Source organism: Antechinus flavipes, chromosome 4 (genome assembly GCF_016432865.1).
Source record: "Antechinus flavipes isolate AdamAnt ecotype Samford, QLD, Australia chromosome 4, AdamAnt_v2, whole genome shotgun sequence".
Classification (NCBI taxonomy): Eukaryota; Metazoa; Chordata; class Mammalia; order Dasyuromorphia; family Dasyuridae; genus Antechinus; species Antechinus flavipes.
Window position 1 is genome coordinate 210,368,480 of NC_067401.1, and position 24,974 is coordinate 210,393,453.

The 24,974-nt window shown below is 34.9% G+C and overlaps 1 protein-coding gene across 1 annotated transcript in view; it reads right to left on the bottom strand.

Moving 5' to 3' along the window:
• Positions 1–24,974, bottom strand: part of RCAN2 (regulator of calcineurin 2) — a 333,788-nt gene that overhangs the window by 269,355 nt on the left and 39,459 nt on the right. The window contains exon 2 of the mRNA XM_051997089.1: positions 10,420–10,646. Within this exon, the coding sequence (XP_051853049.1) occupies positions 10,420–10,644 (225 nt within the window). The 5' untranslated portion in view covers positions 10,645–10,646. The remainder of the gene's footprint in view (positions 1–10,419; positions 10,647–24,974) is intronic.

Below are 24,974 nucleotides of genomic sequence, written 5' to 3' on the forward strand. Positions count from 1 at the left end.
TATTATTGTATAGGAGCACATAACCAGTAAAAATATCAGAATAAAACTTAATCCCTGAATTTGAAGACTAGTGTGGTGCTCTTAGCCCCAAACCATGTTTCCTCTTCTGAATCAAATGAGATAATGTCTGCAATGCACTAGAATGCCAAGATTAAGGTATCATATAAGGACAAGGCTAGGGACTGGATGTGTGATTTCTTTGATTTAAGGAATTCCCAGGTGAAGAAACTTATTTTACCTATGATGTTTGGTGACTTCTTTGACAGTTTTAGATGGGTTAGAGTTCCAATAGATTGAATCACTTAACCAGTTTCACATAGAAAGTATATTTCAGAGGTAGGATTTGAATTAAGATCTTCTGTTTAAACTACAAACCTTGGTTTACTATGTCAAATATTCTCTCTCTCTCTCTCTCTCTCTCTCTCTCTCTCTCTCTCTCTCTGTCTGTCTGTCTGTCTTCCTCTCTTTTTATCTCTTTCTCTCTGTCTTCCTCTCTCTCTCTCTCTCTCTCTCTTTTTTATCTCTCTCTCTCTCTCTCTCTTTTTTATCTCTCTCTCTTTTTTATCTCTCTCTCTCTTTCTCTCTCTTTTTTATCTCTCTCTCTTTCTCTCTCTCTCTCTTTTTTATCTCTCTCTCTCTTTCTCTCTCTCTCTTCCCCCCCCCAAGTATATGCACACGCACACACACACATACATACACACACACACACACACACACACACACACAGATATATATTTGATCTCAGATCTTCCTGACTCCAGGCAATGCACTCTATCTCCTATACCCCTTAGCTGATTGTTTACATATCAAATGTAAATGAGTCATAATAATAAAATTGTCAGTTTTCTTACTAGTAATACTCTTAGAATGTAAAATTCTTGAGAAGATAGGGATTAGGTCATGTATTTCTCAACATCTGCCCCATGGCAGGTACTGATTAAATACTTAATTATTTGACCAATTTTATAGAAGTCTTATATTGATAAACCAAAAACCTTGCTTCCAGATTCTTCCCCACTAATGGATTTAGAAGATGCGTGATAGTAGGTCAGGGAACTAGGCTGGAAGAAAACTAATTAGAAATGTGACTTTGGGCAAGTCATTTAATCCCAATGGGCCCTGTATTTTTTTGTTTATCAAATGTGAAAATAACTTTACTAAATGATCATCATCATCATCACTATCATTATCACCAAGGTATGGGCATTGGTATATTGTACTGCATGCAAAGTATGGAAGACCTAAGTTCAGATTCTGCAGCTGACATTGAAAACCTTTGTGACAATGGACAAGTTATATATCTAAGGAAACTTGCTATGGTTTAGAGTGGACTAATTGGACTACCTGCCATTTTGGTGTTCCCAGCTTGTCTCTAAATTTGAAACTTTTCAAGGTCTCCAATATTCAGTCATCCCTCTATTCTCTTTGGGTTATTTGATACCTCACAGCTTAGCACAATGGCCCATGGTGAGCATTTAATAAATAACTTTTTTTCATATATATTAAGCTGTATATAAATATTAGCTTTTGGTTGCTATCTCCTAAGGGAGGAAGGTCCCAAACTAGGAGTCCTCAATTTTTCCATAATTATAGCTGCTTTCTTATCTGAGTTAGGAAAGGGGAGAGAAAAAGCATTTAATTAGTGCTTACTATGTGACAGGTGCTGTGCTAAGTGCTTGTTTAAAAAAATTACCTTATTTGATCCTTACAACAATCCTGTGGGGTAAGTGCTGTTCTTATCCTCAGTTTACACTTAAGGAAAGTAAGGCAAACACAATTTAAATGGATTTTCCCAGGGTTGCATGGCTAGTAAAGTTTAAAGCCAGATTTGAACTCAGGTTTTCCTTACTTCAGCCCCAGGACTCTCTAATTACTGCACCATTAGCTGCCTTTAAAAAATGGCTTTATCTGAAGTTGAATTTTGGCAGAATTAAGTATCCAGAACAAATATTCACCTGAGACAGTATTTTCTATGATTGTAGACAACATCCTAACCTGGTATCAGAATACTCCAATTTCTTTCCTGACCCTTACCATGTTTAACTCATTCCTGACTCTGGGCAAGGGAGAAGAGCTGAAGATCAAACAGTGAGTGTCACAAGGCTGACACAACCCAAGCTGAGAATGGGGGAAGTATCAACATTCCATTTCTTAGAACTTGTCCTAGGGAAAGCAGTTTCCTATAATAGAATCATTTCTATATTATGAAGTCCTCGTAATTGCAGTTATCTCCTTCACACACATTCTGATCCAGCTAAAGTGATTTATTTTACTATTCCCCATACCCAGCATCCCACCTTCTGTCCTTAAAGCTTTACACAGGTTTTCCCCTAAGTCTGGAAAGCACCCCACCCTCCCCCAAACCCCTTAGGTTCAAAGCTTCGAGCAAAGGATATCTCTTTTAATTTTTCCTGAACACAATCCACTTCACCCAGTTACTAGCACTCTCTTCTAAGAGATTACTTTGCATATAATTTGTATTTAATTTTTCATATGTATGTTGTTCTCTTCTGTCCTTTCTCTTTCCCAATAGAATGTAAACTCCCTGAGGACAGAGACATTTTTGCAATGTCTAACACAGTGTAGTTGTTCAGTAGTTTCAGTCATGTCTCATTCTTCACAAATCATTTGGGGTTTTCTTGGCAAAGATACAAAAAGAGTTTGCCATTTCTTTCTATAGCTCATTTTATAGATGAAGAAACAGGTAAACAGGGTTAAATGACTTGCCCAGGAACACACAGATGGTAAGTGTTTGAAGCCAGATATGAATTCAAGAAGATGAGTCCAATGCTATATCCAGGCTAGCAATTATTATTATTATCAGCAGATAAAACTTGTTGAATCAAATATTGGACAGACTACTAGTAAATGATGTCATAGTCATGGGAAATGCGCTTTCAATATATTTAGCCAAAACTTATGAAATTCTTAGATATTAGCATTTGCAAATACCTCTCTTTTCTTTCATTTTTTTCTCTTTCTTTATTTCCTTCCTTCCCTATTTTTATTCTTTCTTTCCTTCCTTCTTCCCTCCCTTTTTTCTAGCCTTCCTTTTTTCTCCCTCCCTCCCTCCCTTCCTTCCTTCTTCCTTCCTTCTTCCTTCCTTTATTTCTTCTTTCCTTTCCTTCTCTCCTTTCTTCCTCCCTTCCTGTCTCTCTTCCTTCCTCACTTCCTCTCTCCCTCCCTTTCTCTCTTCCTTCCTTCCTTCCTTCCTTCCTTCCTTCCTTCCTTTCCTCCTTCCTTCCTCCCTTCCCCTCTCTCTTCCTTCCTTCCTTCTTCCCTTCCCTTTCTTTCTTCCAAAGTACTAGAATTTTTTCCAGTAAACAAGGAACAGAACACCTGCCTCATTATGTTGTTACTTCCTATAGAGAAAAATAGTTTACTTTCATCTCTTTTTAAAGTATATGTTGAACCAAATGAAGATAAGGATAACAATAAACATGGCTCTAGTATTATGAAACAATTAAACCAAAGTTCAGTCAAGTAAAGAGAAGGTTCAAAGAAGACTAGTAAGACTCTGATGGACCTAGAACCTCCTTAGTATGAGTTTGCTCCACAAAGGCAGATAGCAACTCCTCTGTCTTTTTTTATCCTATATATTTCTTGTCCATGTTCTTCTATGAATGTTCTAGAGAAGAGATACCCAATATACAAGATTAAAGGTCTTCAGTGATACCTGTGATTCTTAAAATATCTGACTTTCTTCAAGACTCAGTTCCAACACTACACATTTTTCTACAGGAATATATATCCAATTCCCCCTTAATTCTAATTCCTTCTCTCTGGTGATTTCCTGGATATAATTTATTTAAGTAACTAGGTGGTACACTAGGCCTTGGGCCTGGAGTCAGAAATAACCAAATTCAAATCTGGCCTCAGACACTAGCAAGTCACTTAATCTGTTTGCCTTAATCCACTGGAGAAGGAAATGGAAAACTATTTCTAGTATCCCTGCCAAGAAAACCCCACGGACAGTATGATCCACACAGTCACAATGAGTTGGATGCAATTGACTAGCAAAATTTGCAAAGTGCTTACAAATTTTATCATATTTATTTTCCCTACAATCATTTAAGGTAAGTGCTATTATTATCTCCCCCCTTTTTTTTCTTACGGAGGTAAGCAAAAATTCTTACTGGAAGTAAGCAATTTTCCCAGGGTCATACAGCAAGTAAATATCTGAGACAGCAGATCTTTTTACATTCTCCCCACTTTACCACCTAGATTTTCAGAGTCACAGCTAATAAAAGCTTAAGGGAGAGTTTGAACACAGGCCTTTGAAAATCACCTAGCTGCTTTAACAAATCCATGGACTGTCAAGAAGGCATCATCTGATAAGAGATGATTCTTTGTGAAGAAAAATTTTGGTTTTTGATCTCAACAAAATAATAATTCCTAGAAAATATGTGGATAACTTCATACCATGACCCAAATATAGTAGTTATAAGAAATCTGAATTTGAATCCCATTTCTGCCATTTAATAGCTATATAACATTGAAAAAGCCATTCTCTTTGTATAACTTCCTCATCTGTAAGACCGAAGGACAAAGCTCATACTTCCTGTCTTACAGAATTGTAAGGCAAAAACTTTGTAATCTCGCAAGCGTTATAAAAATATAATTTATTATTATCCTCATTTATTGTGTTAATAATTCTGCTCTTCAGTTGGATCACAAAGGGAAAAGTAATAGGGAATTTCATTGAAGGGGAATGAGCCCTAGTATCTTTTTAAGAGTTGGAGGCTATGAATATCTCAAATCTAAATTTGTTTCATACAAAAATATTTATGCTCCAAGCTGTAGCATACAAACAGCAATCTGTACTTATCAGTTTCAGCCGCCAATTTCCTCTAGCTCCACTTTCTCCTTGGTGTTATATAAACAAATCCCAACCATCTGGACCCTAAGAAGCCACAATGAAGTATGTGCTAGCAAAAGTCACAATGATCCCACATTCAAATGAATCTCACATTATTCTGTCACTGAAAAACTGGAAACTAATGCCAGGACCCTTGCAATTTACTCAATTACTCCATACCTAGCGGCCAAAAAATAAACACCCTGGAACACTCCATCATCCTCTTCATTTTAAAGCTGGGCCATCTTCTCAGCAGTCCCCTTACATTATCACTTAATGGTTCCCTGGGGGGCTTTAATCTTTTCAGGCCCAGAACTGTATCTCTTCTATGCCCTCCCCTGGTCTGGCTCCCACTATTCATTTCACTATCTTACCATCTTCTAACAAGCTGCCTTTCCAAACCATTTACCCTCTGCTGCCCCCTCTTCCGTTTTGCAGTTCTGGAACCATAATAAAATTGACTTCTGGAAAAGATGTATCAATCTACTCTCCATGACTCCATTCCCCAACTTTATAACTTTCCAAACTATCAGAATATAAACTCTTTGAGAGCATTTTGACAGTCTTCATGTTGTTGTTGTTTTTTTTAAATAATACTATTCCCTATTTAGGAGAATGCATTTAGTAAATGATTTTTTAATTGGTCATTTATTCTGATAGATATAAATATGAAACAAGAGGCCAATTCCCATTTTTTATCTTTATTTATAAACAATTCTAGTTTTGATCCTGTCTCTCAGACACATGCTGTCTGCCTGAGTGTAGTGTTAATCTGCATTGGTAAAGAAATTTTCCTTGTCTGGGAGTTAGTTAGGCCAAGAAATCACAATTCATTACCTATTCCATTTAACTATTTCTATTCACACCTCTCACCTAAAACAAATGGGGTTGGAGAAAATTCCCTATTAAGGTGACTGAACCTATCATTGGATGCTACTGACTTCCGTTTTATTAAAGCAATTACTAAACAAAAATGGCCATGTCATTATTTAAAGCAAATGAGGGAAAGATGATTGCATTATATTGTACTGATTTGGACAAACTAACAGACCCTAAGACAAAAATAGGCTCTACCTAGGCATCTGCTAATTCTCGTCTCTCACATACCCAATCTGTACTGAACCTTCCCACCTGAGTTTGCTGACATTTTATCCCTCTGGAATAACCCCAATGCTGTTAAACATGTCACTGGTCATCAAAACCCATAGAAATGTATACATAGCCAATATGCTTCTACTGGAAATCATTAAGGCAATAGCTAGTCCTCCTCACAGAGCAAGTATCTGCTTATGTTATGTTATATGAGAATTAATGAGCTCGTTCCTCTTCCCCAGACCACAAATAACTCTCCCAGAGCTCAAAATAATGATTGGAATTCCAGGCATTTGGTGGAATTTTATTGTTCTCTCCATTAAAGATCTTGTTCAAATGTAAGCATGCTATCTCCCTCATTTTATTTTTATTTTTTTGCAAAGGCAGGGGACTATGAGTTTGGGGACATTGCCAGACTCAATTGATATGCTGATTTATTTTTACTGAAACCTAATTTTTCTTTCTTTCTTTCTCTCTTTTAGAAAATTCTTTGTTACAAAAGATGGTTGCTTGAATGGGCAAAAAGGGGGGATTTGGTGTTAGAATTAAAATTTTTAAAAAGACATCAGTAAAAATATAAGAAAGGAAAGAAAATGTAAACAATTTATGAGGATGGATGTAACTATTAAAATTACCTGTCACCCTGTAGAGAGCATTAACAATAAAAGTACACTTTAATGATATGGGGAAGAAAGGAGATGTGAGGGGAAGGGGAAGTAGGACTGGACATCATGGGAGTGATATTAAGAAAGAGGCATCTAAGGACTCCAAAACACAATTCTTTCACAGCTTTGCTTCATTCAGTAGATTGACTACTTTTTTCTAACAAATTTGTTACTCCTCTCTCAAATTGTTTACATATAATAAAATCAAAGCCAAGGTTCAGATGTCTGGTTTTAACTAGCTTTAATAGATGTGACTTCCTGTTTACTATAAAAATCCTCTTTTTGACTATGGGCTCTGAGTCACTTCTTCTACACTGGTCACTACAGGGCTCTGCTTTGTTTATTACTTCACACCTGTCCAATTTCTCAAGACCCTCTTCAATGGTTTTGGTGTTCCTCAAATTTCACTACTAATTATTCATGTGCATAAATGGAATGAACTTGTTTTCATCCCTGATGAAAATAAGGGAAAGTGAAACAAGAGACTATCTCTAGAAAGGCAATTAGGTACAGAGAGAAGATAAAAAGTCAGAGGTAATGGAAGTGGATTCTGCCTCTGCTACTCATTATATCAGCACATGTAAGTCAATATCCTTCTCTGTACCTCAGTTTCCTCATCTGCAAAATAAGATTGTGTGATTTGATGCCCTTTAGGGATGACATATATATTGGTGTGTCTATACATATATATGTATAATATATAATTATTAGATCTAATATATAGTAAATATATTATATAAAATAATATTATATAACATAATATATATTATATATATTTTGGAGGAGGAGGGACCATTCTGAGATTCTTCTAGTGTATAGAACTATCAATAAGGAAGCACCCTATCAGCTAAAGGAAATTTGCTATGTAGCAAAGTGACTAGAAAGCTGGATCTAGAATCAGGGAGACATGAAGTTCAAATCTGGCCTCAGACACTTGCTAGCCATGTGACTCTAGGTAAGTCACTTAACTTTTGTGTCAGTTTTCTCAACTGTAAAATGGGGATAATATTGTTGTGAGAATCGCAAATGAGATATTTGCAAAAAAAAAAGTGCTTAGTACAATAAGTGATTCCTAGTAGATGCTACACAGAAAATGCTTATTCCCTTCCCTCTCCCTACTTGTGCAGGTCTTCAACAATTCAGCAATTTACAGTCATTGAGAGTTACCTGGGACAGAGAAAGTAAAGGGTCACAAACCCATATATATAACTTGAACTCAGGATTTCCTGGCTCCCAAACCAACTCTATCTCTCCAGTATGGAGAGTATTGTTTGTCCCTTTTCCTATTTTATTCTCTAATTTCCTCCAAATACCAGTATTAAACTTTACCATCCAAAATATTAAAAGGATTCTGGGAAAACTCTTGTCAACTTCTTTAGGCATTATATTTCTACTATTTCTATGTGACTCAATTCAATTCAACAAATATTCATTAAGTTCCTACTGTAGGCACTAGGCCAGAGAATACACTCAGTTCTTGAGACCCTCAAAGAACATCTGATCTAAAGGAGATAGGGTATTTACACAGATACATAAATAGAAGACAAACTGAGGAAGAAGAAAGTCTAACAAATGGAGGAAAGTAGACTCTGAAAAGACTTCCTACAGGAAATGGTATTCAGGGTGAATCTTGCAGAAAATTACATAAGAAGGAAGGCTTGGAGAAGAGTTTGCTGCAAAGACATAAAGAGGGAAAATGTAATGTTGAGCTTAGGGAACAACTACCAGTTGAGTAAAAATAGAGTAAAAGGTAAAAAAATATGAAATAAGCCCCACCCACCTGAAATCAATAGAAGCTACACTGTGAAGAGATTTAAGAATCAGGCCAAGAAGTTCATATTTTATGTGAATGGCAATAGAAAGCCACTGAAGAATGAACCACGAATGTCAGTCAGTAATGCTGTAATGTAGTTAAGAAAATGAGAATTTGTTTCAATTTGATCAATAGATTAGAAAACATTTGAACATGACTCAGATTTCAAGTTTGCTTAGGTGAGTTTTCTTCAGAGAGAAACAAAGGGAGCATTCAGAAACAACACAATTTCACAATATTTCGTAAGCTTCAAACCCTTCCTACACCAACTTCTACAAACAAATTTCAGGTCTTTGACAATGTGAATTGTTGTGTTTTTTGGTATATGTCCTGATGCAGTAGTAGTTGGTTAGGATTGGTCCTTACTACTCCTACTTCTATCTCCATCCAATTCTGCCATAATCTCCAGCCAGAAGCCTGGAGTTTCCACCTGACAAAACATCTCCGGCAACCTGGAACAGAAATCAAGCAGCACCTGGAGGCTATAGACCAGGTCACTATTTATTGCAGTATTTATAGATGTCTTAACTATTTAACAAGTACAAAATTGTGCTGCCATTTTAATTAGGTTTCTATCTTTTTTTAAAATGTGTAATAAAATTTTTGAGCATCGTATCCTTAATCTCATTTCCCCTATAAGTTCTATTGTTTTTATTGCTCAATTTTACATTGTTGCTGTTCAGTCATGTCCAATTCTTCATGACCCCATGGATTATAGCAAAGATTCTTAAATTGGGGGTCACATCCTCATATGAGGTCACATAAATGAATGTGAGGATCATGAAATTATGATTTATTATCAGTATATGTTTGATATACTTATTTTATAATAAGTATAAAATTGTATGCTTATTTTATATACCTAAATACCCAAGGTTATGTAAAAATTTCTTGAGCAGAAAGGGACTGCAAATGGAAAAAGTTTAAGAAACTCTGGTACAGCACACATGGACAAAGACACTGGAGTCGTTTTCCATTTCCTTTTCCAAAGGATTAAGGAAAACAAATTAAATGTCTTGCCCAAATAGTAAGTGTCTGAGGCTGAATTTGAACTCAGATCTTCCTGATTCCAGGCCCAATGCTCTAACCACTGAATCATCTAATTGCTCCCAATTTTAAATAGTTCAGTGCTTTTTGAGAATGACTACATCAACAATACAGCATCTGACATGAATTCTACTCTTACATGGACCCTATTTCCCAAAGTTACTTTCAAGAAAAATTTTGTGAAGGAGAAAATTCAGTTATAGGATTATAGAACATTGAATAGAGGTTTAGACTAGGAAGGCAACCTAGTCAAGCCAATTCTTTTTATAGATGAAAAAAGTGAGTCCAAGAGAGAAGTGACTTGCTCAAAGTCATACAGCTAAATAATAGTACAGCCAAGATTTGAATCAAGGTCTTCTAACTCAAAATCCAATTTTTTTTTCCACACCATGCTGCTAAGAATCAAGATATAGCTTCAAATCCTGCCTCCAACACTTCCTTAGCTGTATAACACCAAGCAAATAAAATTGTCTCCTTGAATCTTATTTTCCTCATCTGCAAAATGAGACTAATAATACTATTAGAGGAGAAATACTTTAGAAATATTAAAAGCCGACATAAAAGTGAGTTAGAGTTTTTGAAATGAAATACCAGGAAAGACTATTTCCTACCCTAAAAGGAATTTCTTTTAGTCTATGTCCTTTAAAATATTTTGTCCTTCTTAGTTCATCTGGTATAGAGTCCTTTAATTGTTGATCCTCTGGGGATAGGAACTGTGCTTAACCAAATATATTCCACAATGCAGCAACTCATGGGCTTCTAGCACTTAACAGGTAATAAAAATAATCTTTTCATTTTCCTGTGTATATTCAGAAATGAACAATCTAAACATTTCACAAGAACTTTCTTTGAGACCAAGAAAAAAACACATATAAATTAGAACAAACAGTGCTCCAAAAATATCATGGCTCCATCAGGTCTTATAAATAAAAAAGGGCTTCTACCTTACTGGCTTCTCCTTCAAATACCGACTGGTGAACGTTGCAGGCAAATAGAGCATTTGGGAGGTCATTGAAGTCGGTTATTGCTTGGAAGGCCTCTTCTGTGAAACATCTCGTTATATCCCAATCTCTGTCTATGCAGTACAGTAAGAAAAGTCCTCCATCTTCCGAGAGATGACCATATTGTCCAGGATTTCTCATTCCAATGAAATAAGATTCTCCCCTCATTCCTGGTGAGAAAAAGACAAATGAATGTTGGAGCTTCACAAGACAGAGCCATATAATTGTGCATGTGGAAAACAGCCAACACAAGTCAAGGAGGAGTGGAAAAAGTAGGAAGTAAGAAGAGCTTGTTCATTTGTCTTCTCTAGACCTTCAAGTACAAAGTGAGATGAAAAACTATCAGGGTGACTGAGAAGGAATATCAGAGATTCAAAATCCAGAATCATCCCTTATCTGAGTTGTACTGAATCTTAATTTCTCAATCCAGTTGAAAGCAGAAGAATGGAAAAGAAGCTAGGCTCTGATGTGGTTTATTAGCTAATTAATAATAATAATAATAACCCCATTCCTTTTATTTACATATAATAGTCAATCATTTTACTTATCTGAACAACAGTTCAAAGAACATTAAAGAATAATGGGTAGGGGCAGCTAATTGGTACAGTGGAGTCAGAAGGACCTGAGTTCAAATCTGGTCTCAGACACTTAACACTTTCTAACTGTGTGACTCTGGGCAAGTCACCTAACTTCAAGTGCCTCAGCAAAATGATAAAAAAAAATAGCTAAAAAGCAATTTTTCCTGGGACTATTTTTAATTTCAATATCATCAAACAAGATAGAAATAATGTAACAAAAAAGCATTTTTGAATAAATGACTGAAAACAGACATGGAAGAGGTCAAAAATAAATTTTTAAAAAGAAAGAAATGGAGGAAGTCATGACAGCACTATAGGCTTTGGCCTTTGTTCCCAGAAAGTTCATTCTTAAGAAGCTGAGACTTAGAGATTAATGCACTTTTACAAAGAAACAATATTGTCAACATATCTTTTCATAAGGCAAAACATTAGCAGCTATTAAAAACCAAATTCACTACTCTTCATAAACACATGACAAGCACATTGGACCTGAAGTCAGGAAGATTTATCTTCCTGAGTTCAAATCTGGCCTCATGCACTTACTATCTGTGTGACCCTGGACACTCACTTAACCTTGTTTGTCTCATTTATATAATAAATTGGAGAAGGAAATGGCAAACTAGTCCAGTATATCTGCCAGAAGAATCCCACATGGAATCACAAAGAGTGGGATAAGACTGAAAAATGAACTGAAGAAACAAAATGCTCCAAATATCGGTGATGATCCAAAAGATATTCCATCATAGATCTAGAGCATTGTCAAAGATCAAACTATTATGTCTTAATAGAACATTCATCACACAAAAATTCAAGAATTTTTAATGGATGTTATCATATTAGGCACCCTAAATTACAAAGGATATGGAATAAAAGCTCTCAAAAATGAATACCTAATAGAAGAAAATTCTATTTCTATGGGAAAAAAATGCTATAATCTTTGTCATTTCTGCTATCCCTAGTGTTATCCATATGTTTCAGTAAATCTACAGAAAATAAGGGTAATGGTGATAATCATGATGGTGGTGGTGGGAAGGATAATGATAATGGTGGTGGTGAAGATGATGATGATGATGATGATGGCGCTGATGATTTCATTTTGCATTTGCTAGTTCCCTGTTTCAGCACCACAGAACAAGATGTCCCTTCCAGGATAAGCTCATCACTTCTAAACTTAGCACCATGCTGCTAGCTCCAACCTTATTGACACTACCTCCTTCCCCTCCAAATGGAGGGCTGGAGGGCCAAGTGCCAAACTCCTCCTTATGCCTTCTTTTATAAAAGGCAGGGATTAATATCAGGAATTGGACTCCACTTTGCATTACCAGGGAGTTTCTTAGAATGGTGAAATCACAGGTCTATTCCTTATCTTGAGTTGTTCTTGTTCAGTTATTTTAATTATGTCCAAATCTTCTGTAACCCTATTTGGGTTTTTTTGGGCAAAAATACTGGAGTAGTGTGTCTTAATTAGCCTGGTGTCCACTCCCTTTTCATCTTTCTTGTCCCCTTTTGCATGTTGTCTCTCTCTTTGGATTGTAAAGTCTTGAAGGCCAGAAACAGTTTTATTAATTTAATTTTATTATTTTTATTAATTTTTATTTTTAGCAATTAACTCAATGTCTGATACATCATAGACACTTAACTTTTACATGTGTATTGAATCAGATTGGATTGGAGGATGATGAGATTGGGTCTCCCTATCTTATCCTGATTGAAAGCATAGCTATTGGCTTTACTGAAGCTCAGAAATAGAATTATATACATTTCACAACCATGAACCCAGATCTTTGGGGATTTGTACTCTTATTTTTCTTCTTTGGGTCCATGCCTTGTCATTATAATTCAGTTTCATTAGTTTTGTGGTGATTATTCTTTCCATTTACATTATGGTGCAAAGTGTGCATGTTAGTTTCCCCACTATTCTTAAGTCACTTTCTATTAGTTCACATTTTTTTTTCTTCTGCTCTGTATTTGTCAAGTTTACTGTTTCTTCAGTAAAGCCAATAGCATGCTTGCACTAGATTTAATGTTATTATAATAAGTCCCAGATTACCCAATGAGGGGTGAACCAACCCAGGTTAGAAATTGAGAACAATTCTAGTACTGATCAGCAGTTAAGATCAAGACTGTGAGTGACTGCTATACTTCCAATCTGGATAAGATAGGGAGACCCAATCTCATCATCATCCAATTTTCTCTTGGTTTTACTCACTTCATTTAGCATTAGTTCATGTAAGTCTCTCCAGACCTTTCTGAACCTACCTTGCTGATCATTTCTTTTAGAATAATAATATTCCACAACATTGATATACCATAACTTATTCAGCCAATCCCCAACTGATAGGTATCCACTTAGTTTCCAGTTCCTTGACTCTACAAAAAAGAGGATTATAAACATTTTTGCACACATAAGTTACTTTTTCTTTTTAATGATCTCTTTGGGAGACAGGGCCTGTAGAGACATTGTTGGGTTAAAGGGTATGCATAGTTTGATAGCCCTTTGGGCATATTTCCAAAATGCTCTCCAGAATGCCTGGAACAATTCACAACTTCATCAACAATGTATTAGTGTTTCAGTGTTCCTGCATCCCCTCCAACGTTCATCATTATCTTTTCCTGTCATCTTAGTCAATCTATATAGTGGTACTTCAGAGTTTTTTAAATTTATATTTCTCTGATCAATAGTAATTTAGAGCATTTTTGCATATGACTAGAAGTAGTTTTAATTTCTTTGACAATGGTCTCTTCATATCCTTTGACCACTTATCAATTGGAGAATGGCTTGTATTCTTTTTTTTATTATTGCTTTTTTTTTTTTTACAAGATATATGCATGGGTAATTTTTCAGCATTGACAATTCCAAAACCTTTTGTTCCAATTTTTCCCTTCTTTCCCCCACCCCCTCCTTTAAAATTTATTCTTCTTCTAGCCTTTTTAATTGCATGTCCAATTCAGTGAACTTCTCTTTCTCTTTCTCTATTTTATTCAAATAAGCATCTAGAGATATAAAATTTCCCATAAGAATTGCTTTGGCTGCATCCCATAAATTTTGGTATTTTGTCTCATTCCTTTGGCATTATTGTCATTCTTTTGGATGAAATTATCAATTATTTCTGTGATATGTTGTTTTACCCATTTGTTCTTTAGGATTATATTATTTAGTTTCCAATTAATTTTTGGTCTATTTTTTCTCTGGATCTTCATTATACATAATTTTTATTGCATCATAATCTTTAAAAAGATGCATTTTTATTCTTGCCTTTTTTGCATTTGATTTTGAGAGTTTTATGCCCTAATACATGGTCAATTTTTGTGTAGGTTCCATGTACCATCAAAAAAAAGTATATTCCTTTCTGTCTCCATTCAATTTTCTCCAAAGGTCCTAACTTTTCTAAAAATCTACTTACCTTCTTAACTTTTTTCTTGTTTGTTATGTGTTTTGATTTATCTAGCTCTGATAGAGTGAGACTGTTATCCCCCACTAGTATAATTTTGCTATTTCTTCTTGCAGGTCTCTTAACTTTTCCTTTAAGAGCTTGGATGATATACCAGTTGGTGTATGTATATTTAGTATCAATTTTACTTCATTATCTATGGTACCCTTTAGCAAGATGTAGTTTCCTTCTTTATTTCTTTTGATTAGATCTATTTTTGCTTTTGCTTGATCTGAGATCAGGATCACTGCCCTTGTTTTTTTTTTTTTTTTGTTGTTGTTGTTGTTGTTGTTGTTGTTTGTTTGTTTTGCTTTGTTTTGTTTTGTTTTCATTTTTTTTTTACTTCCGCTGAATCATAATAGTTTCTGCTGCAGTCTTTTACCTTTACTCCATATGTATCACTCTGCTTTAAATATACTTCTTGTAAACAACATATTGTAGGATTCTGGATTTTAATCCAGTCTGCTATATGCTTCATCTGAATTTATCCCATTCACATTCACAGTTAAAATTGCTAACTCTGTATTTCCCACTATCTTATTTCCCCCAAGTTATACTTTTCTTTTTCATTTCCTCCTCTTCCCTCCTCCCCAGTGTTTTGCTTCTGACCACCATTTTCCTCAGTCTCCTTCTTTTACAGCTCCTCCCCCTTTCTTATCCCTTTCCCCTTCTACTTCTGTTCTCCTTTCTATTACCTCCGTTTTTCTTTTCCCCCTTTTCCTTCTACTTCCCTATAGGATGAAACAAGTTTCTATACTGAGCTAAATATGTCTTACTTCTCTCTTTGAGCCAAATCTGATGAGAGTAAGGTTCATAAAATGCTCACCCCTCTCCCATCCCTTCTTGAACTTTTAAATGAGTTGTTTTGTTTGTTTGATTGTTTTTTTTTTTCATTTCACAAATTCTGTTTTTTAAAGAGTTGTTTTCTTTTTCCAGTTCATCAAAATTATTTTTAAGGAGTGATTTTTTTTTTCAGATAAAATATATGTTTCCTTTTCCAGTACTCTTATTTCCTTTCCCTATTTTTCTTCTAAATCTCTTTTAAGATCCTTTTTGAATTCTTCCAAGAAAGCCTTTTGAAATGGAGACTAACTTATTTAACCCTTTCAGGGTTCATCTGTAGATGTTTTTGCCTTTAGCGTCTGTCCTCAGGGTTTGAGTTCTATTCTTTCCTATCTCCATAAAAGCTATCTATGGTTAGAGGTTTTTTGCTTTTTTGCTCATTTTTAAAGGTTGAGGTCTGCTCTTCAGGCAAAGGGGAGATTCTTTCATGTTTTCTTTACAGCTGACAGTGGCTTCATGCTGACCTGGGGCAGGTGCTGCAGGCTTCCTTTCCAGGCTCAATGGGCATGACCAAGTCCCTCTTGGTATGCTGGGTTCAGGGGTTTACCTTTTGTAGTTGTGTTGCAGGATCCACAGGTAGTCTGCTGATTCCCTGGCTTCTGAACCAGGACAAAGTAACCAACACTGCTGTATTTTGGCTAAGAGCCTCCCACTAGATTCCCCTGGCACTCAGAGGTTACTCTGCCTTTGGTCCCTATACTATGCCTGCTCTGGGCCACCCCCTCCCCAATGCCCACTCAGAGAATTTTCCTGAAGTTGTTCAAAATTATTTTCTGTTGGAAATTTGTTACCCTCCATATATTTGTGGATTCTGTCAGTCCAAAACACATTCAGAGGCTTGATCTAGTGTTCATCTAAGAGAAGCCAGGGAGAGCTCAAAGACCTTTCTACTCTCTACCATCAAAGTTTTACACTCAATAAATATTTATATACCACAAAAAATACTATTGAAAATAATTTGGTATATTTGGAGCCTTTCTCTTGGTCAGTAACCTCTTTTAGACATTCCAACAGTGATATATCTGTTAAGGACCATGCCTAAGTTCAGGGGCAGGTCAATTCTCCAAGAGCCTCCACAGCTGTGAATCATAAACTTGAAGGAGTTGCAAAGCAGCCTTCACAGATGTTCCTTGTGGATTGAGAATGAAATAAATTGGAAGCAAGAGGGAAGAGGTGAGAGGTTAGACAATGCAACTGCCTCTCAGTCTCCTTGTATCATCATCATCACCATCATCATCCTCTCACATGAAGAGATCCATTCTACAGGTGTGACTGAGACCTCCAACAGCCATGGATAGGTGGCTCCTGTATCACAACATATTTGTATCAATTTAATCACATTTTTTGCACAGTTCCAAATTACTTCCCAGAATGGTTATTGTAATAATAATAACAATAACAATAACAACAATAACTAATATTTTTATTATTCAGTACTTTACAAATATTGTATCCTCAGTACAGCTTATGGAAAGAAAGTGCTATTATTATCTCCATTGTCCAGTTGTGGAAATTGAAGCAAACTGAGATTAAGTGACTTGTCCAGGGTCACATAGCATAAGTATGTGAGACTGGACTTGAGCTTCCTGACTGTAGGCTCAGTGCTCTATCCACTGGGTTACCTAGCTTCCCTAAAGTCTGTCAATTCATAATTCCATCTTGTTGTTTGTCCTTCATCCTTAAAAGGTACCATGATATCAGGGAGGTGATGCTATGATGTCCAAATGAATTGGATTTAAATGAGGGAGGGCCGCTCAAGGTCTCACCTGCCTCATTTTTCCCTCTTGAGCCATCTGGGTCCACTAGCCAGATATAGATTAGAACTGGATATGGCTCTGGATGAAATCAGAGGCCTTAAGATAAGGTCTTAAAGTACCAATCTTTCTACAATGCTTTCAAAATTAAGTATTTCTAATTTTCATTTTTTTAAACCAATTTCTTGGCTATTAAGTGAAACTATAGGATGATTTTAATTTGTCATTGTTGGTCAGTCATTTCAGTTGTGTCTGACTGCGAGCAAAACTGAGGTTTTCTTGTCAAAGATACAAAAGTGATTTGCCCTTTCCTTCTTCAGCCCATTTTATAGACAGGAAAACTAAGACGAACAGTGTTAAGAAACAGCATCTTAAAATAAAAAGAAAATTCACTTACTAAATATAGCTACAATAAGACATTTGAATGTGTGTGTATGTGTGTGTTATAGCCTCTTTTTTCATTTTGTGGTTGTTCTTGTATCCTAATACAATATACATACCAACATTCTTAATATTCCTTGTTAGGAAGTATGACATAGTTAATAGAAAGCTGGAATCATCTAAATTCTAGTTTTTTGACATATACCATTTAACTCCGGATAAGTCATTTTATTTCTCAGTGCTGTAACTCTCTAAGACTCTAAGTTGTGGAAAGCCTGCATTGGTAGAGGAAATTTTCTCTATAGCAATGAAATTATAGGTCTGATCCTTTAGCCCTATTTTTTGTTGTTGCTCAGTCATTTCAGTTGTGTCTGAGTCTTTGTGACCTCATTCATGGTTGTCTTGGGAAAAATACTAGAATGGTTTGCCATTTCCTTCTCCAGCTCATTTTATACATAAGGAAACTCAGGCAAACAGGGTTAAACGACTTAACCAGTCACACAGCTAGTAAATTTCAGAAGCCAGATTTGAAGTCATGAAGATGAGTCTTTCTGACTTCAAGCCTGGCATTCTATCCACTACACCACCTACCTTTAATTATGATTATTATCACTATTATTATTGCTATTACTATTATTATATACTTAGCCATTAGTACATTGATTTTTCTTTCTAAAAATTCTAAATAAAACAGTCTAATAATATCAAGAGTTGCTCATAAATGGATGAAAGAAAAACATTATTTCATAACAAAGATATATGAAACATTTATGATCATCTGCCAGCATGAAACATAAATATCAAGGACCAATTTTAAAGTTTTAAAATTTCATAATGCCTTTAATTAAAATATTTTTCAAAAATAATTAACATCTGATCCCCCAAATGCTCCCAGATATGTTTTGATATAATGTTTTCATTTTTCTTTCTTCTCAGGAAAATATATCCATTGCTGCACAAATTAATTTAATAGACTAACTTATGCCCCACTCATGACTCATTTTAATCTACTCAAATAACTTGAACTTCAGATCTAAACTGTAACAATGTGATTATCTTCATAGGACATTATTTTAAGCCTATTACATTTAGTAAAGATTTAAAAGGTGAATAAATCCTTGGCAAGTGACCTGTTATGCTTATTTGGAGAAATATGTCAGGATTTAGGTCAATAAGCCAAGAATAAAGAATCCTGCCTGTATCATTTATTAGCTGACATTGGGAAAGTCATTTACCATCTCCTCTTCTTTATCTTTAAAGTGAATGGGGGAGAGGGGTTAGATTAAATGGTCTCTAACACAGCTTCCAGCTCTAACTCCTATGATTCAGTCAAGAGAAGAAAACTGTAGTACTAAAAACCCAACTCTAAAAAAATAAACAAAAAACCAAAAGCAATAAAACAAAAATTGTGAAAATCTGAACTTGAAGCTATAAGTAAAAATTAGGATGCTGAGGGGGTGGTGGTGGAGTGGGAAGATGTAATTTAAATATAAGAAAGATGTTTTTTTTAAAGCCATTAAAGCTGTTGGAGAATAGAATGAAGTAGTTTATGATACAGTGAATTCCTTATCACTTGAAGCATCCCAGTATAGTCTGGATCATCAAAATTTGTTTTATAGGAGATCCTTAGCTCATAAGGATCATAACCAGAATTAAAATTCATTTCCGTTTAACTTTTAGTACAGTGGGAAATTCATTAGTCCATCTTTTTTTCCTTTCTCCATCTCCTTCCCCTTCTTCCTTTCTCTCCCCTTCCTTTTCCCTTTTTTCCTCTATCTTCCTCTCTCTCTTTCTGCCTCTCTCCCCTTTTCTTTCTTCCTTTCTCTTTCTCTTTCTATCCTTCTCTCCTTTAAGTGAGGGAGGGCCGCTTCTCTCCCCCTTCTCTCCTTTCCCTTCTTCATTTCTCTCCTTTTCTTTCTCTTCCTTTCCCACTGTCTATCTTGGTTTTCATCTCTCTGTATCTATCTCTCTCTTCCCCCTTTCTCCTCCCTTTTTTCTTCCTTCCTTTCTCTTTCCTTCCTCCATCTTTCTTCTCTTTTCCCTCTCTCTTCTTTCCCTCCTCCATCTCTTCTTTTCTCACTTCCTGATAAAAATGGGGAGTGAAATACTTTCCAGGAATAGGGAACAGCTGTGTAAATACTCTTAGGCAGGAGAGAGTACTGAGTCAAGGGAATGTTTAGTTATTTAATCTGACTCTAACCTAGAACAGTGATGCAAAGTCAAATAGAAACAGAGACTATTAAACTATAAGTAACAATTTCTGTGGGCTCATATTGACTTAGAAAAAACATAATAGCATTATCTGTTTTATATTGTAATTTTTTATTTCATTAAATATTTTCCAATTACATTTAATCTAGTTGAGCCATACTCAGGAGTGATGCAGGCTAGACCATATTTTGACACTTCTAAAATAGAGAAATAAATTTAAGAGAGTGGGTGGAAGCCAGATTATTGAGGGCTTAGAGGCCAAGATAAAGAGTCTGTCTGTATTTTATCCTCTCAACATTGGTGAGAAACTGAAGGATTTTGATCAGGGCAATGACATTGCCAGACTTATGCATTAAGAAATTTATTTTGGCAGCTATGTGGAAGATGGTTTGGAAAAGGGATAAACTGGGGGAGAGCAAATAGAAGGTTATTAACAGAAGTTTAGATGAAAGCTTGTATCAAGATAATTTTATAGACTGGAGTGAAGGGAGTGGTAATAAACTAGATATTGCAATAATAATAATAGCAAGAATACTTCTCTTATTTATATAGAATCCTAGAGTTAGTAAAACATTAGAAGTCATCTAGGTCAGCCCTTTTATTTTATGGGTTATGGCAAAACTGAAACATAAAGAAGTTAGGAGCCTCTGATAAAGTCACAGAGTAAGTGACAGATTAAAACTGAACTCACTTCCTCTGGCTCCTAAGCCAGCACTTCTTAAAATTTTTTTCTAAAGCTTTTTATTTTCAAAACATATGCACGGATAATTTGACAACATTGACCCTTGCATAGCCTTGTGTTTCAGATTTTTTTCTCCTTCTCCCTAACCCCCCTAGATGGCAAGCAATTCAATATGTGTTGAATCAAATATGTATAAACATATTTATACAATTCTCTGGCAGCACAAGAGAAGTTAGATCAAAAAAAGAAAGTAAATGAGTGTGAAAACAAAATACAAACAACAACAAAAAGAGTGAGAATATTATATTGTGATCCACATTCAGTTCCTACAATCCTCTCTCTAGGTATAGATGGCTCTCTTCATCACAAGATCATTGGAACTGGCATGAATCATCTCACTGTTGGAAAGAATCGTGTTCATCAGAATTGATTGTCATATATAATATTAATATTGTTGTATACAATGATCTGGTTCTGCTCATTTCACTCAGCATCAGTTCGTGTAAGTCTCTCCAGGCCTTTCTAAAATCATCCTCCTGGTCATTTATTATAGAACAATAATATTACATAACATTCATATACTATAACTTATTCAGTCATTCTTCAACTGATGGGCATCCACTCAATTTCCAGTTTCTTGCCAGCATGAAAAGGGTTGCCACAAACATTTTTGTATATGTCTAATTTTACCATAGTACCTTTAAATCACTAAATCCTTCTGCCACTTATTGTCCCCATTTGCAAAGTAGGGAGGAACAGCTTCTCTATCAAAATGGGGTTATTTTCAGAATCAGAAGAAGAGTTTATAATAAAATCACCTATTTTAAATTGTTTTATTTTCAAGCAAATTCAGAACAATATTTCCATAACACAATACAATTAAAATGATGATTGCACATAAACTGTGAATCAACTGTGTATAATTTGCTTTTCCTTCCAGATATATAGCAAAGTTATCATGTAAATTTCTTTCCCCTGCCTTTTTTCTTCCCTCCCCACTTACCCTAGAGATGGGTATAAATAGACACAAATAATTACATATATGTAAAATTATTCTATACATAATTTTATTTATCAGTTTATTCTCTGGATACAAACAGTGTCTCTTTCATATGTCCTTTATTTTGAATTTATGTATTTATAATAATCAAAATTATTTATTTGCTCAAAATCGTCCTTAAAACAATGTTGCTGATATTGCATATAGTGCTCTCTTGATTCTACTCATTTTGTTCATCATGTCATGCAATTCTTTTCATGCCTTTCTAAGATATTGAATTTATTATTTCTTATGGCACGGTAATATTCCATTAAAGTCATTTTTAAAATGATAACATGTAAAGAAAATGTACCATATTATCATTTCTAGTCATATGAAAAATGGGGACAAATACCAGTAGAACTCCAGCATTGAGAATACATTTGTCAGCTACTGGTATTAGACTATTTCAAGTTCTTGAGACTTTTTTTTCAGACAGTGTTAATGAGTGCTAAATCAGCATCATTAAAGTGGAAAAAGGAAGAGAGAGTAAAGACTTTTCATTAATGTCTGCAATAAAATTGATTAAGACCCCTTAGAAAAGAAAATATTTTCTTAGAGGAGAACGTAATAAAAAAAAGTAGTTCTTCTGCAAATTGTACAACCAGCAACTGACTTTTAAAAAATCATGCAAATTTTGTGTTTGCTGAACCACAGGAATTTAATTGGAGCAATTTTAAAGAAGGAAGAGAATTATAATAAGAGAATATGATTACACTATTTCACTTAAGCCATTTTTTCTCAGAAATTTTCAAATAACTTTTTCTATTTATTCATCTGAGCCAGACCTGTGATTTACCAGTTCAGGAAACTCAGAGTGGAGGCAACCTCTTCCATTACAGGTTGACATGTTCCCTGCAACAGAGAGTCTTGGAAGAGTTCCTGAAAGCACTAATTGACTTTACAAGGGTTATATAGCCAATGTGTGTTACAAGTAGTATTACAAGTCAAGTGTTTCTGACATCAATATAAATTTTTCATCTTCTATGCTATGAGGTCTCTGATTTATTCCTTCATTTACTAATTAAAGCTTGTATTATCCTATTTAAACATATGTGTGTTGCTTTGGTCCCCTTAGGTGATATGCCTTCACTTTCCAACTCAAATTATTCCATATAGATCTATTTTGGTGAGTTGTATCCCTTCCAAGACAGGGACCCTATTTTTGGATTGTGTTTGTGTCACCAGTACCTGGAATAATGCTTTATATAATAGATACTAAATATTTTTTGGACTTGCTTGATTTGGCTATAAAAGTCAAAGATGAAGAAAATAAAATCATAGGCTATTAGAGTTAGAAAGGACTTTAAACAAGAATATGTATTTAAGGGTTCTGATTAAGGTCTCATTTTTAAAATATATAGAGAAGTGATTCAAATTTATAAAAATATAACAGATTCTCCAATTGACAAATTGTCAAAGGATATGAACAATTTTCAGAAGAATAAATTAAAAGCACCTCTAGTCATATAAAAATGCTGAAAATCACTATTAAACAGAGAAATGCAAATTAAGACAGCTCTAAGATACCACTATATACCTGTCAGATTGGCTAAGATGACAGGAAAAGATAATAATGAAAGTTGAAGGGGATGTAAGAAAACTGGGACACTAATACATTGTTAGTAGAGTTGTGAACTTTTATAACCATTCTAGAGAATAATATGAAAATATGCCCAAAGGGCTAACACAAATTGTGCATACCCTGTGATCCAGCAGTATCTCTACTGGGCCTCTATCCCAAAGAGATCATAAAGAAGGGAAAGGGACCTGTGTGTGCAAAAAGGCAGCCCTTTTTGTAGTGGCCAGAAACTGGAAAATGAATGGATGCCCATCAGCTGGGGGGTGGCCAAATAAGTTTTGGTATATGGATGTTATGGCATATTATTGTTCTGTAAGAAATGATCAGCAGTAGTATTTCAGAGAGGTCTGGAAAGACCTACATGAACTGATGCTAAGTGAAGTGAGCAGAAGCAGAAGACCATTGTACATAGCAACAATAAGATTATACAATGATCAATTCTGATGGACTTGGCTCTTTTCAACAATGAAATGATCCAGATCAGTCAGTTCTTGTGATAAAGAGGGCAATCTATACCCAGAGAGAGAACTGTGGGAATTGAATGTGGATTTTCACTCTTTTTGTTATTATTTGTTTTCATTTTATTTTCTTTTTTCATTTTTTTTTCTATTTGATTTTTCTTGTGCAGCAAGTTTAAATATGTATGACTATATTGGATTTAACATATATTTTAACTTGTTCAACATATATTGGATTATTTGCCACCTAGGGAAGGGGGTGGGGAGAAGGGGGACAAATTGAAACACAAGGTTTTGCAAGGGTCTATGGTGAAAAATTATCCTTGCATATGTTTTGAAAATTAAAAAAACTTTAATTAAAAAAAAACAGATGTGGAACAGCAATGGCAAAATCTTAGAACATGCCATGTAATTGTAGTGTACTTCTGTGTCTTTTAAGTAAATAAAAATTGAAATCGTGAAAAAAACAAGAAATGATTGGTAGGATGATTTCAGAACTGCCCAGAGAGACTTAACATGAACTAATGCTAGGTGAAATGAGTAGAACCAAGAGAATATTATACACAGTAACAACAAGATTATATGATGATCAATTCTAATGGACGTAACTATTTTCAAAAGCAAGGTGATTCCGGACAGTTCCAATGGTCTTGTGATGGAGAGAGCCATCTGCACCCATAGAAAGGACAATGGGGACTGCGTGTAAATCACAACATAATATTTTCAATTTTTTCTTGTTATTTGATTGAATTTTGTTTTCTTTTTCATTTTTTCCTTTTAGATCTGATTTTTCTTGTGCAACATGATCATTGTGGAAATATATATAGAAGAATTGCACATGTTTATCACATATTGGATTACTTATCATCTAGGAGAGTGGGGTGGGGGAAGAGGAGGAGAAAAATAATTTGGAACACAAGGTTTTGCAAAAGTGAATGCTGAAAACTATCTGCACATATTTCAAAAATAAAAAGCTTTAAAAATTGAAAAAATATAATATGTATTAGAAAGCTAATTCAATCAGATATTCAAATACAATTATATCTCCCATATTGCAAGGGGGAGTGGCTAGGGACAGAGCACCCCTATGATTTTGGAAAACCTACAGCAATTGTAGTAGTTTTTGTATGTTCTCTACAGGTTTTCATAAATTTAGCTTCTTCTTTATTTTACTTTAAAAAGTAAACATTGCATATTTATAGTATTAAAAGATAAAATGTGTTGATGTTATAAAATACTAGACATATATTTTATGCATTCCTGAGTTTCCAAATGTTTTCTGAGTCATCTGTTGGCCTTAATATGCCATCTGCAACTTCTGTAAAACTCCCTAAAAATTTGCATTTAATTTCTTATATCAACTCATTATATATCCAAACCAAGATGGGAAAAGCTATGATGGGGAAGGGAAAACTAATTTACCTAAACTGTGTTATAGTAGAGAAAAAGAAGTTCCTTTTGTGATAAAAAATATGATCATAAATCAGGAAGAGAAAAGGCTGAGAAAGAAAACTATAGATCATAATTTATACTCCAATA